Genomic DNA, 21,453 nt, shown 5'->3' on the forward strand with positions numbered 1-21,453 from the left:
GAATTTGAACAAATAATTCTAAAATTTGTATGCAAACACAAAAGACCCCAAATAGTCGAAATAATCTTGAGAAAGAAGAACAAAGCCAGAGGTATCATGTGCTTTGATTTCAAACTATACTACAAAGCTACAGTCTTCCAAACAGTATGAAGCTGTCATTAAAAAAAAAATAAAGACAGGATTAATAGTGTAGAATAGAGAGCCCAGAAATGAACCCATATTTATATGGGCAATTAATCTATGATAAGGAGGCAAGAATATACAATGGGGAAAAGACAGCCTCTTCAATAAATGATGTTGGGAAAACTAGACAGCTACATGTGAAAGAATCAAACTGGACTACTCTCTCACACCATGCACAAAAATAAATTCAAAATGGATTAAAGACTTAAATATGAGACTTGAAACCATAAAACTTCTGGAAGAAAACATAGGCAGTACTATCTTTGATGCTGGTCTTGGTAATATTTTTTGGTATGTCTCCTCAGGCAGAGAAACAAAAGAACAAATAGACAAATGGAACTACATCAAACTAAAAAGCTTCTGTACAGCAAAGGAGCCACCTATTGAATGGGAGAAGATATTTGCAAATGATATATCTAATAAGGTGTTAATATCCAAAATATACAAAGAACTCATAAAACTCAACAGAAAGAAAAAATATCTGACTTAAAATTGGGCAGAGGAACTGAAAAGACATCTTTCCAAAGACATACAGATGGCCAACAGGCAGATGAAAAGATGCTCAGCGTCACTAATCATCAGAGAAATGCAAATAAAAATCACAATGAGATATGACCTCATACCTGTCAGAATATCTATTATCAGAAAGACAGTAACAAGTGTTGCCGAGAATGTGGAAGATGCAGAACACTTGTGCACTGTTGGTGGGAATGTAAATTGGTGCAGCCACTATGAAAAACAGTATAGAGACACTCAAAACACTAAAAATAGAACCACTATATGATCCAGGAATTAACCTGAAGAAAACAAAAACACTATTTTGAAGATATACATGCACTCCTATGTTCATAGTAGCATTATGTACAATAGCCAAGATATGGAAGCAACCTAAATGTCCACCAACGGATGGATAAAGAAGATGTGGTATATATGTATATATAATGGAATATTACTCAGCCATAATAAAGAATGAAATCTTGCCATTTGCAACAATATGGATGAGCCTAAAAGGTATTATGCTAAGTAAAATAAGTCAGACTGAGAAAGACAAATACTGTAAGACCTCATTTATATGTGGAATCTAAAAAGCAAAACAAATAACAAATATTAAAAAACAAAGAGAGTCATAGATACAGACAATAAACAGAGGATTGCTGGTGGTTGGTGGGGATGGAGAGAAACAGATGAGGGAGATTAAGAGGTACAAATTTCCAATTACAAAATAAACAAGTCATAAGTGTGGGGAATACAGTCAATAATTACATAATATCTTTGTATGGTGACAAATAGTAACTGGACCTATTGTAGTGCTCATTTTGAAATTATAGAAATATTGAATCATTATGTTGTGTACCAGGAACTAATATAATGTTGGAGGTTAACTATACTTCAAAAACAAACTCACTCATAGAAAAAGAGATCATATTTGTGGTTACCAGAGGCAGTGGATAAGGGGAAGGGGGAATTGGAGGAAGGTAGTCAAAGCTACAGATTTTGAGTTTTAAATAAGTACTAAAGACATAACGTACAACCTGATAAATACAACACTGCTGTATGTGTTATGAAAGTTGTTAAAAGAGTATATCCTAAGAACTCTCATCACAAGGAAAAAACACTTATTCTATTTCTTTAATTTGGTATCCATATGAGATAATGAATGTCCACTAAACTTATGGTGGTGACCATTTCATGATGTATTTAAGTCAAAGCATTACACTATATAGTGCTGTATGTCAATTACATTTCAATAAAACTGGAAGGAAATAAAATAAAGCCCATAGGTGATTTCAATGGGCCACCAAGGTTGAGGATAACTGTTCCAGGAAAAGAGGATAATGTCACTTTAGCAGGTTTTGAGTCAGGCAAGTTGGCAGGCAGGCAGACACACCACACACACATACACACAATCTCAACCACACTCCTTCAATCCTAACCAGGGAACAAGAGGAAAGGAAGAGGAGAGGCTATGGTTTGCACTCAATAAATTGTAAAGACCTAGAATCAAACGCAGCGAAGGAGTATCCAAATAGCGTGCCTCCCCTCTTCTTCCACCTCCGGCCTGGCATGAATGAATGAATCTGAGTTTTACAAAAATCGAGCCTGTCACACACAGATGCTTTTTCTTGGGTCTTTAAGAGATTCTTCAAGTGTCATGGTAACAGATTAAACAAATATCTTGATCCAGCTCTGTATCTAAACACAAATGCTTAATAGCTTAAGTATAGAGGTTTCAGCTTTTAAAACATAGAGCAATACTTTCCTAAGTCATATTCTTTCTTCTTTGTATCTTACATTTTAATGCAAGTCACTCTTACCAGTTGTTTAAACTTGAACCTGCCCTGTTTCTTCAACAACATGTCACTTAACTTCCTTTTCATCAGTTTTGTTCACCAGTCCCGACAGTGTTAATTACAATAAATTTAAAATCCAACTACATGTATCAGATACCATATTTACAAAAGGAATGAAACTAAATTTTATGTTGAATTTCACAGGAAATTTATAGTTGGTTCATCAAGCCAGTTTCTTAGGGAAATGAATACTTCAAACTCTACTACTTGTGGACACAAAGTTATTACTCTGCAGAGATTCGGTGCTTTTTATATTTTGCTTTACTGGCATCTTGAAGAAACAAAGAATAGTCTCAGCTTTTCCCAAGGTTTCTCTGTGAAGCACTGAGGCTGGGCCTAAAATAGGTGTAAAGCAACAGTTCCAAGTCACCCCAGATGGTTGCACTAAACAGAACCTTCTCCTGGTTCCTGACCTGGAAGATATCTCACTGTCAGTTTCAGCTGTCCAACCTGCAGCCTCGGGCTCCACCACAACCTTTTCTACCAAAATCATAGAATGATACTGACTAGAAGGCAAGAACACTGTAATATTTAAAGAAGACAAAGTATCAGAGTAATGGGAGAGTTTCCAGCACTGAAAGGGCCCCTTGTGTCCACAGACCCTCATTTTCTTCCCAACCTATTCTGATTCTTCTGTCATCACCAATGCCCCTTGCCTGCTCCTCCAGGGGAGGATGAGGATGAATGCACTACATATGGCTGGTCCTCCCTAAGTGCTTGTTGAATAAAAGTTGGGGAGAGGGGGATGAGAGGAAACACAAGAGCAGGGGACTGGGTGGCAGACGGGGAGGCAGAAGACAAATCTGTGGTGCTAATTTCAGACTGATTCCTCTTGTCCAGGAAGGGAGGAATAAATTAAAGCTCTGTCACAGATACCTGGCCCACATTCTCTTCCACCTTCAACCCTGAAAGACACCGGAACATCATTCCTGATTTACCCATCACAGTGGTGCAGGAGACAATCTGAGGGAAATTTCAGCATGCTGCTATGAGCAGATGATAAATAATAAAGGATATCTGAATAGCACGGCATCTCATATTTAGGATATACTCAGTTACATCAAACGAGCCCAGCAAGTTCTTAAATACCTAGCATTTATTGCTACTTAACGGGAAAGGAAAGAATGGCAAGTCAAATAATCCCAAACTAAGTAAGTAATGCCTCCTTAAGTCTCTTTTGGGACAAATACAGATATAAATAAGTCATTTAAAATTATAAATTAGAACCCTGTGATTAAAATACCAAGAAAATTATTGGCACTTCAAGGGAATAAAATGGAGAGAAACTCAAGGTTTAATTGGCTTATTTTAATAAGATAAAATTGGTGGAAACAAAGCGTAACATTGCTCTCATGTAATTAAATAAATTAAAGTAAATATTGGTTCACCATTATTCCACCCCCAAAATAATAGTCAAAAGAAAATTTTACCTCATATTTGGAGCAAAGTACAAAAGTTTGGTCTCCTCCAGAGAAAATCTGCTTAACAATGTGATATTTAAAGCGATCTGTCAAAAAAATTTTCAAGAGCATATTTTTCAACAATTAAAGTTTTTCCTTGATCCCCTTTCTTAATATTCCAAAATATACTTCAGAGTGGTTTCCTATCCATTTAATTATTTCAGAGAAGTCAGAAACCTTCTTTCCTGGCTCTCCTCCCAGGACTGTTTCTACTTCAATTAAAACTAAATATATAACATGGTACCTTCCACTCCAACCCTCTCTCCCTCCCTCCCCCCGACTGCCAGCTAGTCCTGACCTTGTTCCTATTTTTCATTCTAACTCTACCATGCCATTCCACTGACCTGGAATTTAAAACAGTCACTACTATAAACCAGAACATACGCTAAGAAATCATCCAGCATCTGAGTGTGGTGGTCCTTAGCCCCTTCTGAAGCCTGCCACAGAAGGACCTCCATGTCACACTCCCTGTCCGTCTCCATCACACCATGTCTGTGGTGACACTCTCACACCGCTTTCATTTCTAATACACCACACCATCCCTACGTCCAAGCCTTTTCCATCCACCAACCCCAGTGCACACTGTATTCTCTGAGAATGGCGCCTCCTAGAGCATAACTGGGAAGGTGCTCCTGGAACTGAGCAATTCTATGGTACTCACCACTGCCCACTCCCTCATAGTCCTCTACCTGGCTAACTCCAAATCATCCTTTAAGACACAGCTCAAACTTCGTCTAAACGGAATACTCCTTGATGCCTTCCTCTGTGCTCCCACATTACCAAGAAGGTTCCTAAAACCACAGTATTTACATAATAAATTGAAATTTACCTACTTAAGGTATAAAATCACATTGACAAACATCAAAGCACAAATCTATGATCACATCAGTTATGCTGTAATTAAACTTCAAAAATTTGTAGTTTCAAATTAAGCTATAAAATACTTGAGCTTTTTAAATTGGTGTACTTCTTAATTATACACATTCCTAACATGAGTACAATGCCTTGGAGAAAAAGAAATTTACAAATAGACAAGAGAACACCAAGCCATTCTTTCATTTTGTGGAACATCAGCAAAACAAAATCTTGTTTATTTTATATTTCAAGTTCCACTACATTTTAGATGCTTATTTGTTCATTATAAATATTTATTGAGTGAGAAGTTTGTGTCTGGTCCTGTGCTATATGCCAGGTTTATAAAGAGAAAAAGACTCAATCCCTTTACTTAAGTTTATAATCCAGAGATATGGATGATTGTTATTGTTAAAACAAAATTCTGATCAAGCTGTAAGTGTGTCACTCTATGGTCTTCAAAATCAAAATTAATTATTAAATCACACTTCTTTTTAATGCCTCTACCGCTCCATTTTAGCCTCTGGATTTATTATGTCAAGTTACTCTTACTGAATGACTGCCTTATTTTGATTTCCAATGAAATGAACACTGTGCTATTTAACTGTTTTTTTTTTTAAGAGAAAAAAAAGCAGCATGAAAAGAAATCATGTCATGTTGTGACCAAAACAGCAATGTGCAAGCATTAAGAGCACAGGCTTGAGACTCACGGATACAGAGAACAAACCAGTGGTTACCGTGAGATACAAACTCCTGGGGTAAGGTAGGCTACAAAGATGTATTTACAACAATGGAGAATATAACTAATACTTTGTAATAACTGTAAATGGAGTGTGACCTTTAAAAATTATATTAAATAGTTTTAATTTTTTAAAAAAAAGAGCATAAGTTTTAAAATGAGGCAGACCTGGGTTTAAATCCTGGCCCCAGAATCTATATCATCTTGGGCAAGTTAACCTCCTTAAGACTCAATTTCCTCATCTCCAAAATAGAGATAATAACCATTAGTTCTTAAGGTTGTTCTCAGTGCTTAGCATAATATTGGAACTTAGTTAAGCATTGAATAAACATTGACTCTCATTATCAGCAATAATAATAATAAATAAAATGCATACACCACTATCGAGGTCGTTAGGGCCAAAATTACATTTTTTGCTTTGTTCTCTAGGATCTCAACTATAGAGTCTCATGCAGAGTAAGTACTCCCATACTTTTTTATTGATGTTAAAAGAAAATATCTCACTCATTCCCTCCAAAAGACCTCAAGGTAAAAAATACATGTTCTATAAACAATTGTTTGTAGCACTTAAAATACCATTAAATTCCAATGAAAATCACTCTTACCAGCCCTGGCTGAAAGCTGGCCACTATGGGCAGCCCAGTAACCTTTCACGGGAGATGGGCACTTGACATTACAAGTGTGTCCAGTTCCTAATTGACCTCTCGCTCCACAACCAAATGCATAGATGAGTCCAGAAGAAGGCACGAAGGCTAGGGTATGTTGTCTGGGGAAAAATTATGTAAGTTAGTTAACTCATCAGCATCATTTCTACTGACATGAACGAATATACACCCTGGCTATTTCTGCAGTAGAACCCCATCTTTCTCTGACACCCTAGTTCACCGGTAGGATGGCGAGACTGGGAAAGAGCTGAAGGGCCTGCTGCATTTGGGGTGTGTGGGAAGAAGCAGGGTGGACCAGTAAAATTTCCAAGAAGTGCTTTGAGGCGCTGTCACTTTCCTTTGCATGTCTCCCCAACATCATGCTACTCTTTATCCCCAAACAGGCGTACCAGCCCCATGTTACTCTGCTTCTCTAAAACCCTTCCTTGCCACACCCTGCTCAGATCTGACTCTCCAAACCGTCGCCGAAGGTGCGCATGCAATTGGGATGTCTTAAAATGATGGTGGTTGCGTCTAACCGCATTCTCCGTTACTGCAAAGACCCCTTTCTGGGTCTCGGTAGATATGAGGAAGCTCTTAGGAGCACTCACCTGCCACAAGCAATCTGCGTTACTTCACTGCCCATCAGCTCCAGAACTCTTCTCGGATTAACCTCATCATTCATGGAGTCGTGTCCAAGCTGCCCGCAGGAACCAGCACCAAAGGTAAACACACCTCCACTCTAACAAAGAACAAATATCACATGACTGCACTGTACCTCTGAGTTTGGGTACACTCCTCCGAAACCCTCCATATACAAAATTTATATCACACTACACTCACCTGATACTTAGCCAAATCACTTCTTTGGAATGTTTGTTAAATAAAAAAATAACAGAAAAGAACTTAAGGCTACATCTTTATGGAACAAAGATAGGTCAAGGGGATGTATGCCATCTATAAATGCAGAAAATTATTTAAAAACACAGTGATGTGTTAAGAAGTAACACAAAAAAAGGAGAAAAAGATAGGTGAAATGAGATTAATTTTTCATGATCATTCATACATAGGAAACTAAATTTTAAAAAAAAGCATAAATACATAACAGAAATAGACTCATAGACATAGAATACAGACTTGTGGTTGCCAAGGGGGTGGGGGGTGGGAAGAGATAAGACTGGGATTTCAAAATTGTAGAATAGATAAACAAGATTATACTGTATAGCACAGGGAAATATACACAAAATGTTATGGTAGCTCACAAAGAAAAAAATGTGACAATGAGTGTGTGTATATGTCCATGTATACTGAAAAATTGTGCTGAACACTGGAATTTGACACAACATTGTAAAATGATTATAAATCAATAAAAAATGTTAAAAAAAAAAAAAAAGAAACTAAATGCTCCAGACTCCTTGGTAAGATTTTTTTAGCAGCTGAAATTGAACAAATGCTAACGTATTTTATTAAAGTGAATCTATAATAGTATTTTTGACATGAAAATACATTTTCATTCTCTATGGATAGCAAATAAATAGGTTGATAATTTTAAAACATTATATTGCTCTTTCTTTTATATATTTAAATGGCTTGTTTTAAAGGAACACAGAATATTGCTATATATACTATATTTTTAAGGTTATAGATTTTGAACTATTTTTAAACACTATCACTACTCTCTCTAAAAGACACTATCAAAAATAATCAAGCAATAATCACCCACATCATACCCAGCACCAAAGTGCCACAGAACAAACCAGAACACTCTGAGTCCCTTACCTTTGTGAGAACTGCTGTATGCTCTTCTCCACAACTAATATAGACAACTTTTTGTGTTCGTAGAAGCTTCACATGGCAAGGAGACTCTCGATCTAGAATAAGAGAAATACTAGCATGTCAGTACCATTTGCCTTCGAGATGAAACATACACAGCTATCAGAGCCTAAATTTTAGGTCCCCCTGGGATTCCTGACTCACATATTCAGCTTCGTGACTGAACCTCCACTTGGATGTCTAATAGACATCTCATTTTTAATATATTTAAAACCTAACTCATGGATTCCCCATACTCCCCAACTCTGTCCACTCACCCCCCGCCCCCAAACCCAGATACATACAAAGTTTCCCTCATTTCATAAATGCAACTTTATCCTCTCAGCTTTTCCTCTCTTTATTTCAATCTACACATTCAACAATGAGCAAAATCAACTGGCCCCACCATCAAAATATATTTGAAATCCATCTTTATTGCCATTGCCTCCAAACTAGTCTTCCAGCTTCCCCCTGAACCCACTTTAGGCAAAGCCAAATTAGATCACTCTTCTCCACAAACCTTCAGGTCTTGCTCCTTCACCGAGAGAAGCTGACATCTCACTCTGCCCTTCATGGTCCCACGTAACTGGGCCTCCCAACCTCTCTGACCTCCAGCTCTGCTGCTTTTCTCCTGTTCATCCCACATCCCATATCCTACTGCATCAGAGCCTTTGCACACCCTGTTCCCTTTGACTAGAACATTCTTCACCCATATTTCTATCAACATAGAAATCTCCTCTCCGATCTGACTTCCTACAGGGTTCTGCTCAAACTTCTTCTCCGTGGCCACCTTAAGTAAAACAGGAAACTTTCCTCTCAAGCCCCCGACATACTGTATACTTACTGGCTTCCTGTTTGCTTCTGCTTGCTAGCATGCAATCTTCACTAAGCCAAGGGTATTATCTGTTTTGGCCCTTTCTGCACCCTTAGTGCCAACACGGGGCCAGCACATAAAAGATCTTCAAGAAGCACGTATATTAAACAAATGAAGTTAAGAGGTACACTTGAGGGAGGGTATAGTTCAGTGGTAGAGTGCATGCTTAGCATGCACAAGGTCCTGGGTTCAATCCCTAGTACTTCCATTTAAAAAATAAATAAATATAGAAGGGACTGGGCATAGCTCAGCAGTAGAGCCCATGCTTAGCATGAGCTAGGTCTGGGGTTCAGACCCAGTACCACCATTAAAAAAAATACTAAAATAAAATAAATATATAAACCTAACTACCTCCCTCCCAACAATAAATTTTTAAAGAAAAATTAGTACACATGAAGAGTTTACCTACCTTCCTCATCACTGAGCCCTAGCTGTCCTGCATTATTCATCCCCCAGCCAAAAACAGCTCCTGAGAGAGACAGGGCAAAGCTGTGGGCCCCTCCTGCAGCCACCTGCGCCAGCGGGATCCCCTCCAGGGACCTCACCCTCTGCGGGCTGGCCTGGGAGGGGAACTCCTTTCCCAGGCCCAGCTGCCCATGGCTGTTCTTCCCCCATGTGAAGAACTGACCATCTGAAATGAGAACAGGATAACTGGTATTACCAAAAACATACATTTTCCACCCACAAGAATAACCTTGTTATTTTAGAGTCACTCAGCAGGCTCATCCGCTAGTTGCTCAGCCCCCAACACACATACACCCACCACCCAAAGCAAGGGAGCAGACACACGTCACGCTGGAAGACTCCCACAACTAGAAGTCCCACTGTCAGGACGACAGAGAGACAAGCTGCGGTTTATCACCCTTCAAAGGCTGTGAACATTTATGTAAATAAAAAATTAAATGCTAAAGTCAATTCAGTTTTGAATACGCCAATTACCAGGCTTAGATATCCACTGAGCAAGGTGAACTAGTTCTGACCACACCAAGACCACGAGAGCCCCAGGACTTGATGGGATCCAGCCATGACCTGGACCACCCCACAGAGAATCAAGCAGGACACGTTTGTGCTGACTTCCTCTCAGATACAATCTGCCAGAATACAGCATTATCTGCTGTCTTAGGTTTTTCTTACTCCTCCTTTTTTATTTGGGAGCTTCATGGTGGAATATAACTCGATAGTGAGCTGTAGCTAACAAAAACCAATTTTCTGCTCAAGAACATTGAACTACAGTCCTGCCTCCGCTCATCCCCCCAACAGAAAGGTGGAGCAGCAATAATGACCACCTCCATCACCATCCACACCCTGAGGAAAGTATGAGCTACATAAAGACTGTCTGAGAACTGCCGCTGCCTAACAGCAATGCACAGACCCTAACTAGTTAGTCAAAGGTATCCAGTTAGATAACATCACACAAAAATGCAAAGAGAAATGATTTCCAAATTAACATAACATTAACATATGTTTTAACATTACATTACCAGCTGCAAGAGCCAAGCAATGCCAGTTGCCACAGGAAACTTGTAATATTGTCTGCTGGTTCAGCTTTTGTATTAACCTAAAACAGAAAAGGCTTTCCTCTTAAGAAGGGCATTCACAAACAATGATCAGAAATATTCCCAACCAAATAACACAGTTGTAATAAAGCACATCTTTCACAAAAGACTTTTGAAAATCAAATATATAATCTTGCATGATATAATTCTATTAGGTCTTTCAATGACCTCCTGCTTCTTAGGTAGTTACTGTTTTTTCAAACTAAATAATAAACAACTTATTCTGCACTTAAAACCATCAGCATTGCCACAACCCTCTGTTAATTACCACCTTACCATCTCCAATTCTAGGACAAAAGGAGTGAGCTACAGAAAAGAGACGACTAAGAACATAGCCGGTGTCTAAATGGCTTTCAAATGAGGGCAATGCCACGATCCAGTAACCCCACTTCTGGGTATAAATCCAAAAGAACTGCAAGCAGGGTCCCAAAGAGATATGTGTACACCCACATTGAGAGGAGAAATGGGCAGTTGTCCTTAAATGAGTTCAGAGTTAAATTTCTGCAAGATAAAAAGCTTCTGGAGATTGGTTACACAACAGTGAGAGTATACTTAACATTACTGAACAGTACACTTAAAAATGGTTTAGATGGTAAATGCTATGAGTATTTTACCAACATTTTAAAAAATTATTAACGGCAATGCCTCCAAACCTCTGATTCCCTAGGATGGTAAAGAGGACGATCAGATTATAACTTTTCAAATCCTGCTGCTCTGCTTGTTCATGTGAAAGACAGAGATAAGACCAGTACCTATTCATAGGGTTGTGGTGAGAATTAAATGAAAAAAATCCACGCTTGGCGCAGCCCAGCAGAGCTGGACAGCCTGCGAATATCTCCTGCTCCCTGTTTTAACAATTCACAAGCTGCCGTGTTCCTCTTCATTAAGTGTATGCCATGAGATCAAAGGGTCAGATAGGCCGGCTCCAGGGAGAGGGGCATTTTAGAAAACAGACGTCCAAGAGGGGAAGAAGGGTTATTTAGAGTGATAGGCAGATGTTGCTTTTGTTATGGTTTATTTTCTCAGATATAAAATGTTTATAAAATAGAGTTCACATGTGCATTTAGTACCAAATAGAGCCCAACTAATTTTTTTAGATAATTGTAGATTCAAACGCAGTTAAGGAAAAATAACAGAGATCTCTTGTATACTTTGTCCAGTTTCCCCCAATGATGACATTTGCAAAACTATAGTATAATATTATAACAAGGATATGACATTAGTACAACCTACCAATATTATTCATATTTCCTCAGTTTTATTTGTACTCATTTCTGTGTATGTATTGTTTTTTATCACGTGTATAGGTTCATGTAGCCACCACCACAGTCAAGACACTCTATGGTTCCAACAGCACAAGGATTCCTCATGCTGTACTTTTACAACCACTCCTCCCCACCCCCATTCATAGCCCCTGGCAACCACTAACCTATCCTCCATTTCCAAAATTTTGTCATTTCAAGAATGTTATATAAATGGAATGATATAGGAGGTAATTGTTTAGGATTGGCTTCTTTTTCACTCAGAATAATTCCCTGGACATTCGTCCAAACTGCTGCATGTATCAATAGCTAATAGAACCCACTATTTTTTTTAATTGGAACATGTAATACTGCCTTAGGGACCAATGTTTCAGAACCTTGATGCAGCAATTTGGACGAATGTCCTTTTTCCTGGCCAGATTCCACTCAAATTCCCCACAATTCTCCCTTCATGGGTCACTACTACTCTTGTCACAACCTTCACCATCACAGTTATAAAAAGGAAGCAGGTCAAAAGGACAAGATAAATAATAAGAAATTAAACCCTTGAGGTGGAGAAAAGGGGAGATACATATATATACAGCACAAGCATATACTGTGTTTTACCTACCCATCCATCCTCCCAAAAACTCTGTAAAGGTTCATAGTACTACATAACTCCATTTTTAAGTTAGGAAACCAAGGTTTAGATAAGTTAAACAATTTGCCCAAGGTCACTCATCTACTAAGTAATAGTATTGGAATCTGAGGCTGCATGACTTCAAAGCTATGTTACTTTCCACAGTATTAAGGTATGAATTACTGAATTTATTTCAATTAAATTATAATATAAAATTATATACAAACTAAAACCTCAGAAGTCACCCATAATTTAGACATGACTAATGAAAATAATTATAAACTGCTACTCTAACACAGATTACTTCATTTTTAGAAATGAAATGCTACTAAAAAGCTTTACTTGAGTCTTCGGTCATCAACAAATGAAATGCTTTTGTCATTAATGTTATAAATCTTTTCCTTAATATTACACACAATTTCATTAATATACAGCATCTCCCTTCTTCCTTTTAATTTCCGCTCTCCCTCTTCCCCAAAATTAAATTAACTTTTGGAAGTAATGAATCCAAGACATTACCTGTTCTAAACCAGGAAATGAACCAAATCACTCTTACCTCCATGTTCCTCTTTTCCTTAAAACAACGTTTGATTAAAGAGACAAAAATCTAAGAAGGACAGAAATGAAGAGGAAAAAGAAAGTACTGTCCTTTGAAAGGGACAAGAATTGGGTGGGGGAGGAGAGGCCATTTATTCAGCAGACTGGTACTGATCAGTGCATGTGCTGGGACACTCTTAGCAATGGTGATGCTAAGATGAGTAATCCAGGTCTCCTGGCATCAGGAGCTCCCAGCTTTGTACCAAAGATATTTATTCAATAAACAATTACAAAGAATGTGACAAGTACTGCAATAGGGAAATGCTGTACATTTGTAGTAAAAAGGAACAGGAACTAAATGAAGGAAGTAAGCCAGTGGCCTCTTTGATCATTAAGGGCCCTCAACAAACAGAGATGTCATCCCAAAAAATCCACTTAAAAGTAACTTCCATATTGTAGATATTTTCTTAGTGATGAAGCTAACCATCTACTACATCTCTGTATAGATATTTAGTAACAGTAAATATCTGTTTGATATTTAGCCAAATCATCTAAGATTTGGAATTAAATAAGAGATTAAAAATCATTGTATTAGTCCTTTTGTGTTAAAGAACTTATGTATATTGAGTATTTTAGCTGTTGGTACTACTGTTTAAGATAATTTGGCCTATAACAGGTCAGCCTTGTGATCCTAGTTTAAAGTTCTTAACGAGTAACTGATTTAGGCTTACAATTTTAGGTTATAGGTTAACAAGTCCCGCATGTGAAAGAATATTTTTTTATTCTAACATTTACTGAGTTCCAAGCACTCTATTAGAAACTACGTGGCTTGAATAAATAAAGTGCAGTTCCTGAACTACGCATAGTTTTTAACTGGAGAAAGACACTTCTATAAATAATTAAAATTTTTGTGACAAGTGTTATAACAGCAGAAGGCAGGGCAGGGACACGATGGCAACAGCAATTAAATAAGAGAGCAGAACCCAAAACAAGGAGTCTGGCGAAGAAACTAGCAGGAAATAACAATTACAGTAACTGACACTCTCACCTGGGCACTGCTACAGAGTCCTCGGTGGTCATGAGCCCTAGTTGGCCGTCACTCCCCGCACCCCAAGAAAACAGCTGGCCCCGGTCACTGAGGGCCAGGTTGTGGGACTTGCCACACGCCACATGCACGATGTGTTGATCTGCCAAAGCTCCAATTTGCTCTGGGAAGGAAAAAAAAAAAAGGAGGAAAATGAAAGCCCAGAAACAAGACATACACAGAATTAGCTTCCTAGGCAGTTTAGTTTTTCCAAAGCAAACCACTATAAATGTATATTTATAGAGATTATAAATTTTATATGTTTCTAAAAGTTACCAGTTTAGATGCCAGCTGCACCGGGTAGCAAAGACACCTGCAGCAGCGCACACAACCCGACGTTCCTCGCGTGCCTGGTGCTTCTCTCCCAAGAGAAGCCTGAAGGTTCACTATTTGGAGATGTGGAACCAGAGAGGCCCAAATGGGAGTGGGAGTGGGAGTGAGGTGTATTACTAAAGCAGTGGGACTGAGTGAAATTCTGCCTTCCAAAGTCCTCCCTCCCCAATCCAGAAAAATGCCATTCTCCCCTCAGACTCAGGACACAGCTCTGAGAAAACTGGCCCAAAAGAAAAGACTCATAGCTGCTAACATTTGTGGGTCCCCCAATGAATGTCCAGCTTCCCGCTAATTAACAAGACTTGCCCACACACAGCTCCACTCACATTTCAGTGCTTTGCTCTTAAATATAGAAGGCTGGCCAAGGGTCATCAGATATGTGAGGAAACTTTAACATAAAAGAGCAAAACAAATGGAAGAAAAGGATCTCTGAAGGAAACGATCATGCAGGAAACAGAAAAAAAAAAGAATTTAAGTTATTAGGGGAATAAAATAAGACAAGAAACAAACATTCAGAAAATGAACAAAATTATCTTGGAAAATGAAAACATGACAGCATAAATTTAAAGGAAAAACATTCAAAAGCATAGAGGAAATAAGAATTACAATTTTCTAAGAAACAGAACAAAAAAAGGCAAAGAGCAAAACAGAGGAGAAAAAAGAGAAAGTAATGAGGGAATTATTCCAAGAGGCCTAACAATGAAAAAAATAGTAACTCCAAAAAGAGAAGGGAAAACACACAAAGTAGAAAATTTCAAACAAGAAAAACAAGAACATTTCTCATAACTAAAGGACAAGAGTTTCACATTGAAAGGAACTATTAAAAGCTTAGAATAATGACAGATTAAAAACCTACTTCAGAGCACCTCAGCTTGAAATTTCAGAGCATCAAAAAAGATTCTAATAGTTTCTAGAAAGGAAAAATCAGCTTATATACAACAGAACAGAGATCAGAATGGCATCATATTTCTCAGAAGCAGCACTGCAAACTAGAAGACAATGGACCAGTGCCTTCACAATTTTGAAGGACAGTGACATCCAACCAAGAATTCCATATCAAGCCAACCATGAATCAAACGAGAGGAGAGGGGGGAAAAAGAACAATTTTCAGGGATATAAGGCTCTCAAAATATTTTACCTCCCATGCTGTCTTTCTCAGTCAGTCACTTAAGCTCATGCCTCCAAAACAAAGGGAAGATCAGGATCCAGGAAACAGGAATCTTACACAGGAAGAGGTGAAGAATATTTCCAAGGCAGCTGTGGAGCAGCCTTATGAAGCAAATTGGAGGGATGTCTCCAAAGTGAAAAATGGAATACAGTCTGATGAGTTTACATTATTATGAGTTTCACAGTTCTGCCAGAGAATAGGGATTACTATGCAAGTGAAAAAAGTGAAGCAATTAACTTCAGGAAACACTAAATGTTTTGTAGGAAATAAGAGCAGTCATGGTATATAAAGTCATAATACCCAAGTAAATATAATTTACATGGTTAAAACTTAATTGTTAATTGATTTATAAAGAAACTACTTGGAGAAAACTGAGCATCTGGAGGGGAGGAAGAGCAAAATGTGGGTGGAGAATGTAACAGCATGCTCGTCTTCCCCGGTGTGAAGTCTCCAGGTTATGTTCAATATTGAAAAAAATCAAGAAATAGCATTATAAGCTTGTCATGTAGAAATACAAAGGTAAACACCAAAAGAAAGAACTAAAGAATTCAAAGTGATGGCCTCTGCAGGTGAGACTCAAGAATGGGGCCAGGTGAGGCAGGGAATTGCTATTTGATTTAAACAGTTTGATAACTATCACTAAAAAGGAAAAAAAACTTTTTAAAACGTAAGCAGCTGAAAATATGCTCATGTCAGAGAAATCTCCTAGATGATGCTGTAACTCCTGCAGTCCCCATGTTAAAGGGCTCCTTTAACCTCTACTCGCCATTAGAGCCGGACTCCCAACTCAGCTTTGCCCCACACTCTAAGAACAGTCCTGTCCTTATGGAAAAACTAAGGAACACCTGCCAAAGGTGCTCAGGTAAAACCGACTTTTACTCCTCTGATCAAATTTCCACCTTGTACCGTCATTCTCGGACTTGGGCAGCTTCTATGTTCTCCTGGGCCTGGTGCCTAGCCCGAGACCTCAGCCAGGACTGAGACCTGCCCCCCAATACCTGACCTCCTATGCCAACCATAAGCCTTTCCTGCCTCGATGTCAGTGTACAGCCTCACGTGACACTAGTAAGTTCCTCCGCGGTTTCATAGGACACTATCTGATCCTTACCTCAAAATCTGTCAATAGCTTCCCTCTTGACCTCGTTTACCACAGCTAAGTGGTGTCAAAAGGGCATGTCTAGATCCCCAGTTACCATCTACCCCCAGTATGGTCAAGACCTAGGCAAACCAATTCCTGTCCCATCACATACCAGCCACCAGAATAGACATGGAACCACCATCACCACCACATCACAACTCGCAGCCCGGAAGGCAGAGGTACTGTTCAGTAATGATGAGATTTGTGGAAAATTAAACCAACGGTTGTCCCAAGTCCAACTTAATCTCATTTCTTCCAGCCAGAAAACTGAGCTCATCTGATTCAACTAGGGATCTGTTACAGGGAAATTTTAATCCCCCTTCAAGAATCTACTCCCTGAGGGAGGGCCAATGAGCTAAGGAATGCTTCATTGACACCTCTCCCTGAACACACCCCTGCCCAGCTGGGAACATTCAGGCTGCAGTGTACATTTTCACAGGCAGTCTCTGCTGATTCATTCTGTCAAGACTACACACTGTATTTTGCAGATTATGACAGAACCTCAACCCACGCATTAAAATAATTAAACACTGGGGAAATATTTGGGGGTTTTTTTTGAGGATAAAAGTATAATTTCTCTCTGAGTCTCTCACAGCAACACTTTAAGATCTTTAGAAGTCTTAGTCTTGATAATTCAAAGCTCATTATCAACTTTGAATGAGCCAAGGTAATAGGGCAGAACAGTGGCAAATGTGGAATGCTGCTTAGAGCAAGTCAGCAGTTCAATTGCACTTACATTATTAGGGTCACTGCTATGTGGCTTTTAAGCCCATCATAATTTTTTTTATGTATTTTCAAGTTAATAGTGAGCTGGGCATTAAACCACCCCAGGGTGGTAGCAGAGAAGGATGAGACAGGAGGGAAGATGGATGTGGCCGATATGAACCTAATCCTCGCAACAACCCTATAAGGTAACAGCTCTAGAATAAGCCCCAGCAGAGAAAAAGTATGTAATTTGGCCAAGGCTCACCACTAGTGAGCAGTGGAGCTAGGACTGAAGCCTAGGTATTTCTGACTTCAAAGCCCATTATACACACAAGGCTGTGTCATCTCCCCTCGTGGAAAAGGACTAGGCAGATCTTAAACTGGTAAAAAGAACCACCAAGTGAGGAGTTTAGTTACGGATAATGGAAATGGACTCTTTCCTCTTACTGTCTGTTCAGATGAGAAACATACCCAATAGTTTGCAGTTAACAACAAGAGCAGCTGGGTGGAAAATACACCAAATAAACAAAGTTAGTGATCAATATTTGGTACTAAATTCTTAATAAGACTAAAATAAAGCAAATGAAATGTCAGTGGTTAGTATGACAAAAGATTAAACTTTCATCACTCAGATGACTCCTTTCTGAGCTTCCCCAAATTGTCTACTCTAAGATTACTCTTTTATTTTTAATAGTAGAAAACAAAAGACAGAGCCATACTGCAGGAAATTCAGCGCTTTGCGCTGCCATTCTGTGGATTCCACATCCTCACGTTCATATCAACCCTGACTTTCATTTCCCATTGAATCCCACCCTAGTTTACATGTCACCTCCTACTGTTACACTCTGCTCTCCCCAGGCAGGTTTTCTCTAAAGTACTATCAATCTAGTCTGAGGGGTACAGCAGACTTTTACTAAAGGTTTGAGGTGATGGAAATAAACTTGAGCTCAGCAAACCACTGAAAACAGAATATAACCCAAGTTTCCCTGCAGATCCCAACAAAGAGAATTTCCTAGCACCCAACTTTCCTTCTGGGATTACCTGGCCTCCCACCACATGGTGAAAATCTCCCTCATTTTCTTTGCTTCTGTGTCTGAAAGGTCCTATTCCTAAGCCATATTCCAACTACTTTCTTATCTTCATCTAAACATTCCGGGGGATCTGGACTATGCTTGGTGGTATCTCAACCCTTTAACACAACTGACTTTAAAGTGACCGCCCCCTCCCGAGAGTTACGTCCATTGAAAGAATTCTACCTTGTTCCTGACCCAAAGCACTGGAACCAGGGTCAGCTTTAAAAAAAATTTTTTTTTAATTCTCATACAGTAGAACTGACCCTTTAGTGTACAATTCTATTAATTTAAGTACAAGTAACCAGTCCCACAATCAAGACACAGAACAGTTCCATCACCCCCAAAAAAGTCCCGTGTGTTACCCTCAGTCACACTCTCCTCAGCCCTAGTGACTACTGATCTGCTCCTATCACCACAGTTTTGTATTTTCAATACCGTCATATAAATGGAATCATATAGTATCTAACCTTTTGAAACTGGATTCTTTCACCCAATATAATGCCTCTGAGACTCATCCAAATTGTCACCTGTATCAATAGTTTGTTCCTTTCTATTAGTGAGTAGTATTCCATGGTATTTTGGATGTACCACAAAGCAATGTTTCCAGTTTTCAGTGATTATAAATAGAGATGTATAAACATTCATGTACGGGTTATTGTGTGAGTATAAGTTTTCATTTCTCTGGAGTAAATACCCAGGAATGAGTAATGTAATCTTCCTATACAGGTGAGTTATTTGTAAAAATCTAATATAATCATCTCTGCATTTATAGTTTTATTTAGACTATTTATATTGAATATAATTATTAATATGTTTGGATGGATGGCCTACTTTTTTTATTATTTGTTTTCTGTTTCTTCCCTGTGTTTTTCATTGCTCTTTTTCTTCATTCCTGCCTTCTTTTGCACTAGTGTTCCATTTTAATTTATTGTGTTTTTTACTCTCTTTGTATAGTTACTTGAGTGACTGCTCTGGGGATTACAATATAAATATTTAGCTTTCAAAGCATACTTAGAATCAGTGCTTTACCATTTCAAGTGGAATGCAGAAACTGTACCACCAAAAAGGTCCCCTTTACCCCTTTCTCTTTAGGTTACAGTAACTTAAATATTACATCTACATACATTGAAAATTCTATCACAATATTGTAATTTTTGCTTTCAATCATGAAAATATTGTAAAGAACTTAAGAAGAGAATAGTCTATTATATTCATCCAGATATCTACTGTTTCTGTTGCTCTTCCTTCAGTTCCAATATTCCTTCTGGTATCATTTCCCCTCCGTCCAAAGAACTTCCTTTAATTATTGATCAATACAGGTCTGCTAGCCATGAATTTTCTGCCTTTTCCTCCATCTGAAAATGACTTTGTTTCATCTTCATTTATGAAGGCTATTTTTTTGCTTAATACAGAATTCTGGATTGACTTCTTTTCTTTCAGCACTTTAAAAACACTGTGCCACTTATGGCCTCCTTACTTTCTGGGCTGAAATCCACAGTCATTTGCATCATTATTCCCCTGTAGGTAATATGTTGTTTTTCTTTGGTAGCTTTCACGCATTCTCTTTGTCTTTAGTTTTCAGAAGTTTGATTATGATCTGTCTCGGTGTGGATTTCTTTGGATTTATCTCACTTGATCCACTGGACTTCTTGAATCTGTGTATTTATGTCTTTTGCCAAATTTGGAAGTTTTTCAGCCATTATCATTTTCAGCACCACATTCTTTCTCCTCTCCTACTACGACTCCAATGACATGAACGTTAGGCCTTTTGTTCTTGTCCCACGAGCCCCTGAAATCCTGTTAATTTTTTCTCAGTCTTTTTTTAATCTCTGTTATTCAGACTGCATAATTTCTATTAATCTATCTTCAATTTCAGAGTCTTTCCTCTGTCATTTCCATCTGCTACTGAAATTATCCAGTGAGTTTCTCATTTTAATTTCTGTGTTAGTTCTTCTTTATACCATCTATTTCTTTGCAAAGAATTTCATTTTTCCATTTGCTTCACAACAGTTTGAGCCAGCTTATTGGAACATTTGTGTAATAGCTGCTTTAAAGTCTTCATCAGATAATCCCAATATCTATGTCATTCCAGCACTGGCATCTGTTGTCTCTCCTCCTGCTAGTAGACATTTTCCTGGGTTTCCATATGCTGAGTAATTCAAAGTGTATCGTGAACACTTTGAATATTATAAGATTCTGGGTCTTATTAAATCTTCTGGAGAATGTTAACAATTTTGTTTTAGTTTTCAAAGCCTTTGCAGTGCTATTTGGATTTGTGTCCTCCACGCACCACATAGTGGCCACTCTGGACCTGAGTGGTGGTCTATTTGTTAGTTAAGTTTTCAAAGTCATTTATATGCTAAGAAGAATTTGATCCACACATACACAGCTCAGGGGTGAGTCCAAGAGTTGATAGGTAACTATATGTAGTTGCTCTCCCATGTTCCTTATTCTCTGAGATCTCTCAGATACTTTCAGGTTTCATGGGGCTCCCTTTTTAGCTCTCCAGCCTACATACTGTACTTCCACAGCTGCACATGCCTCTGGGCCAAATGGTAAGAGGACCAGGGCGGGAAAATGGTAAACTCATTGCCAGTTCAGTGGTACTCTGAATTGTGGTCTTTCTTCCCAATCCACCTGCCATTATTTGCTTTTCAGAGTCTTCAAACAGCTGCTCCACACATTCTGTCCAGGTTTTATAACTGCATTCAGTAAGAGAGACGGGAAGGAATGTGCTTACTCTGTCCCCCCCTGGAACTGGAAACCCAGAGTCTGACTTTTAAAATAACATTGTTTTCTGCTACGTTTGTTTATTTTAACTGGAAAAAGTCCACAAACTGTCTTTGTTCCACTTGGCTAAATTTACAAAAACAAAAACAAAAATAAAACAAAGGTACAGCTCTCCTACAAATGCTCTAACTACAACTGTATTTAACCTTCCTATACAGTGAAGGGCTGGATTCCTGGAGGCGGCAGTATCTCTGAGCAGCTGATGCTTCATTTAACTTATCTGAGTATCAAATACCTATCTGCCTAATCGTATGTACGACTTCCCAAGTTTAA

The 21,453-nt window shown here is 38.5% G+C and overlaps 1 protein-coding gene across 10 annotated transcripts in view; it reads right to left on the minus strand.

Annotated features, from left to right (window-relative positions):
• Nucleotides 1-21,453, minus strand: part of HERC3 (HECT and RLD domain containing E3 ubiquitin protein ligase 3) — a 114,419-nt gene that overhangs the window by 57,414 nt on the left and 35,552 nt on the right. For 8 of the 10 annotated variants that reach the window (XR_004326544.1, XM_032498174.1, XM_032498150.1 and 5 more), the window contains 7 exons: nt 13,938-14,097; nt 10,397-10,473; nt 9,325-9,546; nt 8,009-8,100; nt 6,841-6,971; nt 6,191-6,351; nt 3,965-4,041 (listed from right to left, as the gene is read on the minus strand). Coding sequence is in view for 9 of the 10 variants with exons in the window: in XM_032498150.1 (XP_032354041.1) it covers nt 3,965-4,041; nt 6,191-6,351; nt 6,841-6,971; nt 8,009-8,100; nt 9,325-9,546; nt 10,397-10,473; nt 13,938-14,097 (920 nt within the window). In the remaining variant the exon portion in view is untranslated. Of the gene's footprint in view, nt 1-3,964; nt 4,042-6,190; nt 6,352-6,840; nt 6,972-8,008; nt 8,101-9,324; nt 9,547-10,396; nt 10,474-13,937; nt 14,098-14,632; nt 14,729-15,444; nt 15,566-21,453 lie in introns of those variants that run through there. The other 2 variants (XM_032498170.1, XM_032498186.1) reach the window with 2 other exon arrangements.

Source organism: Camelus ferus, chromosome 2, assembly GCF_009834535.1.
Source record: "Camelus ferus isolate YT-003-E chromosome 2, BCGSAC_Cfer_1.0, whole genome shotgun sequence".
NCBI lineage: Eukaryota > Metazoa > Chordata > Mammalia > Artiodactyla > Camelidae > Camelus > Camelus ferus.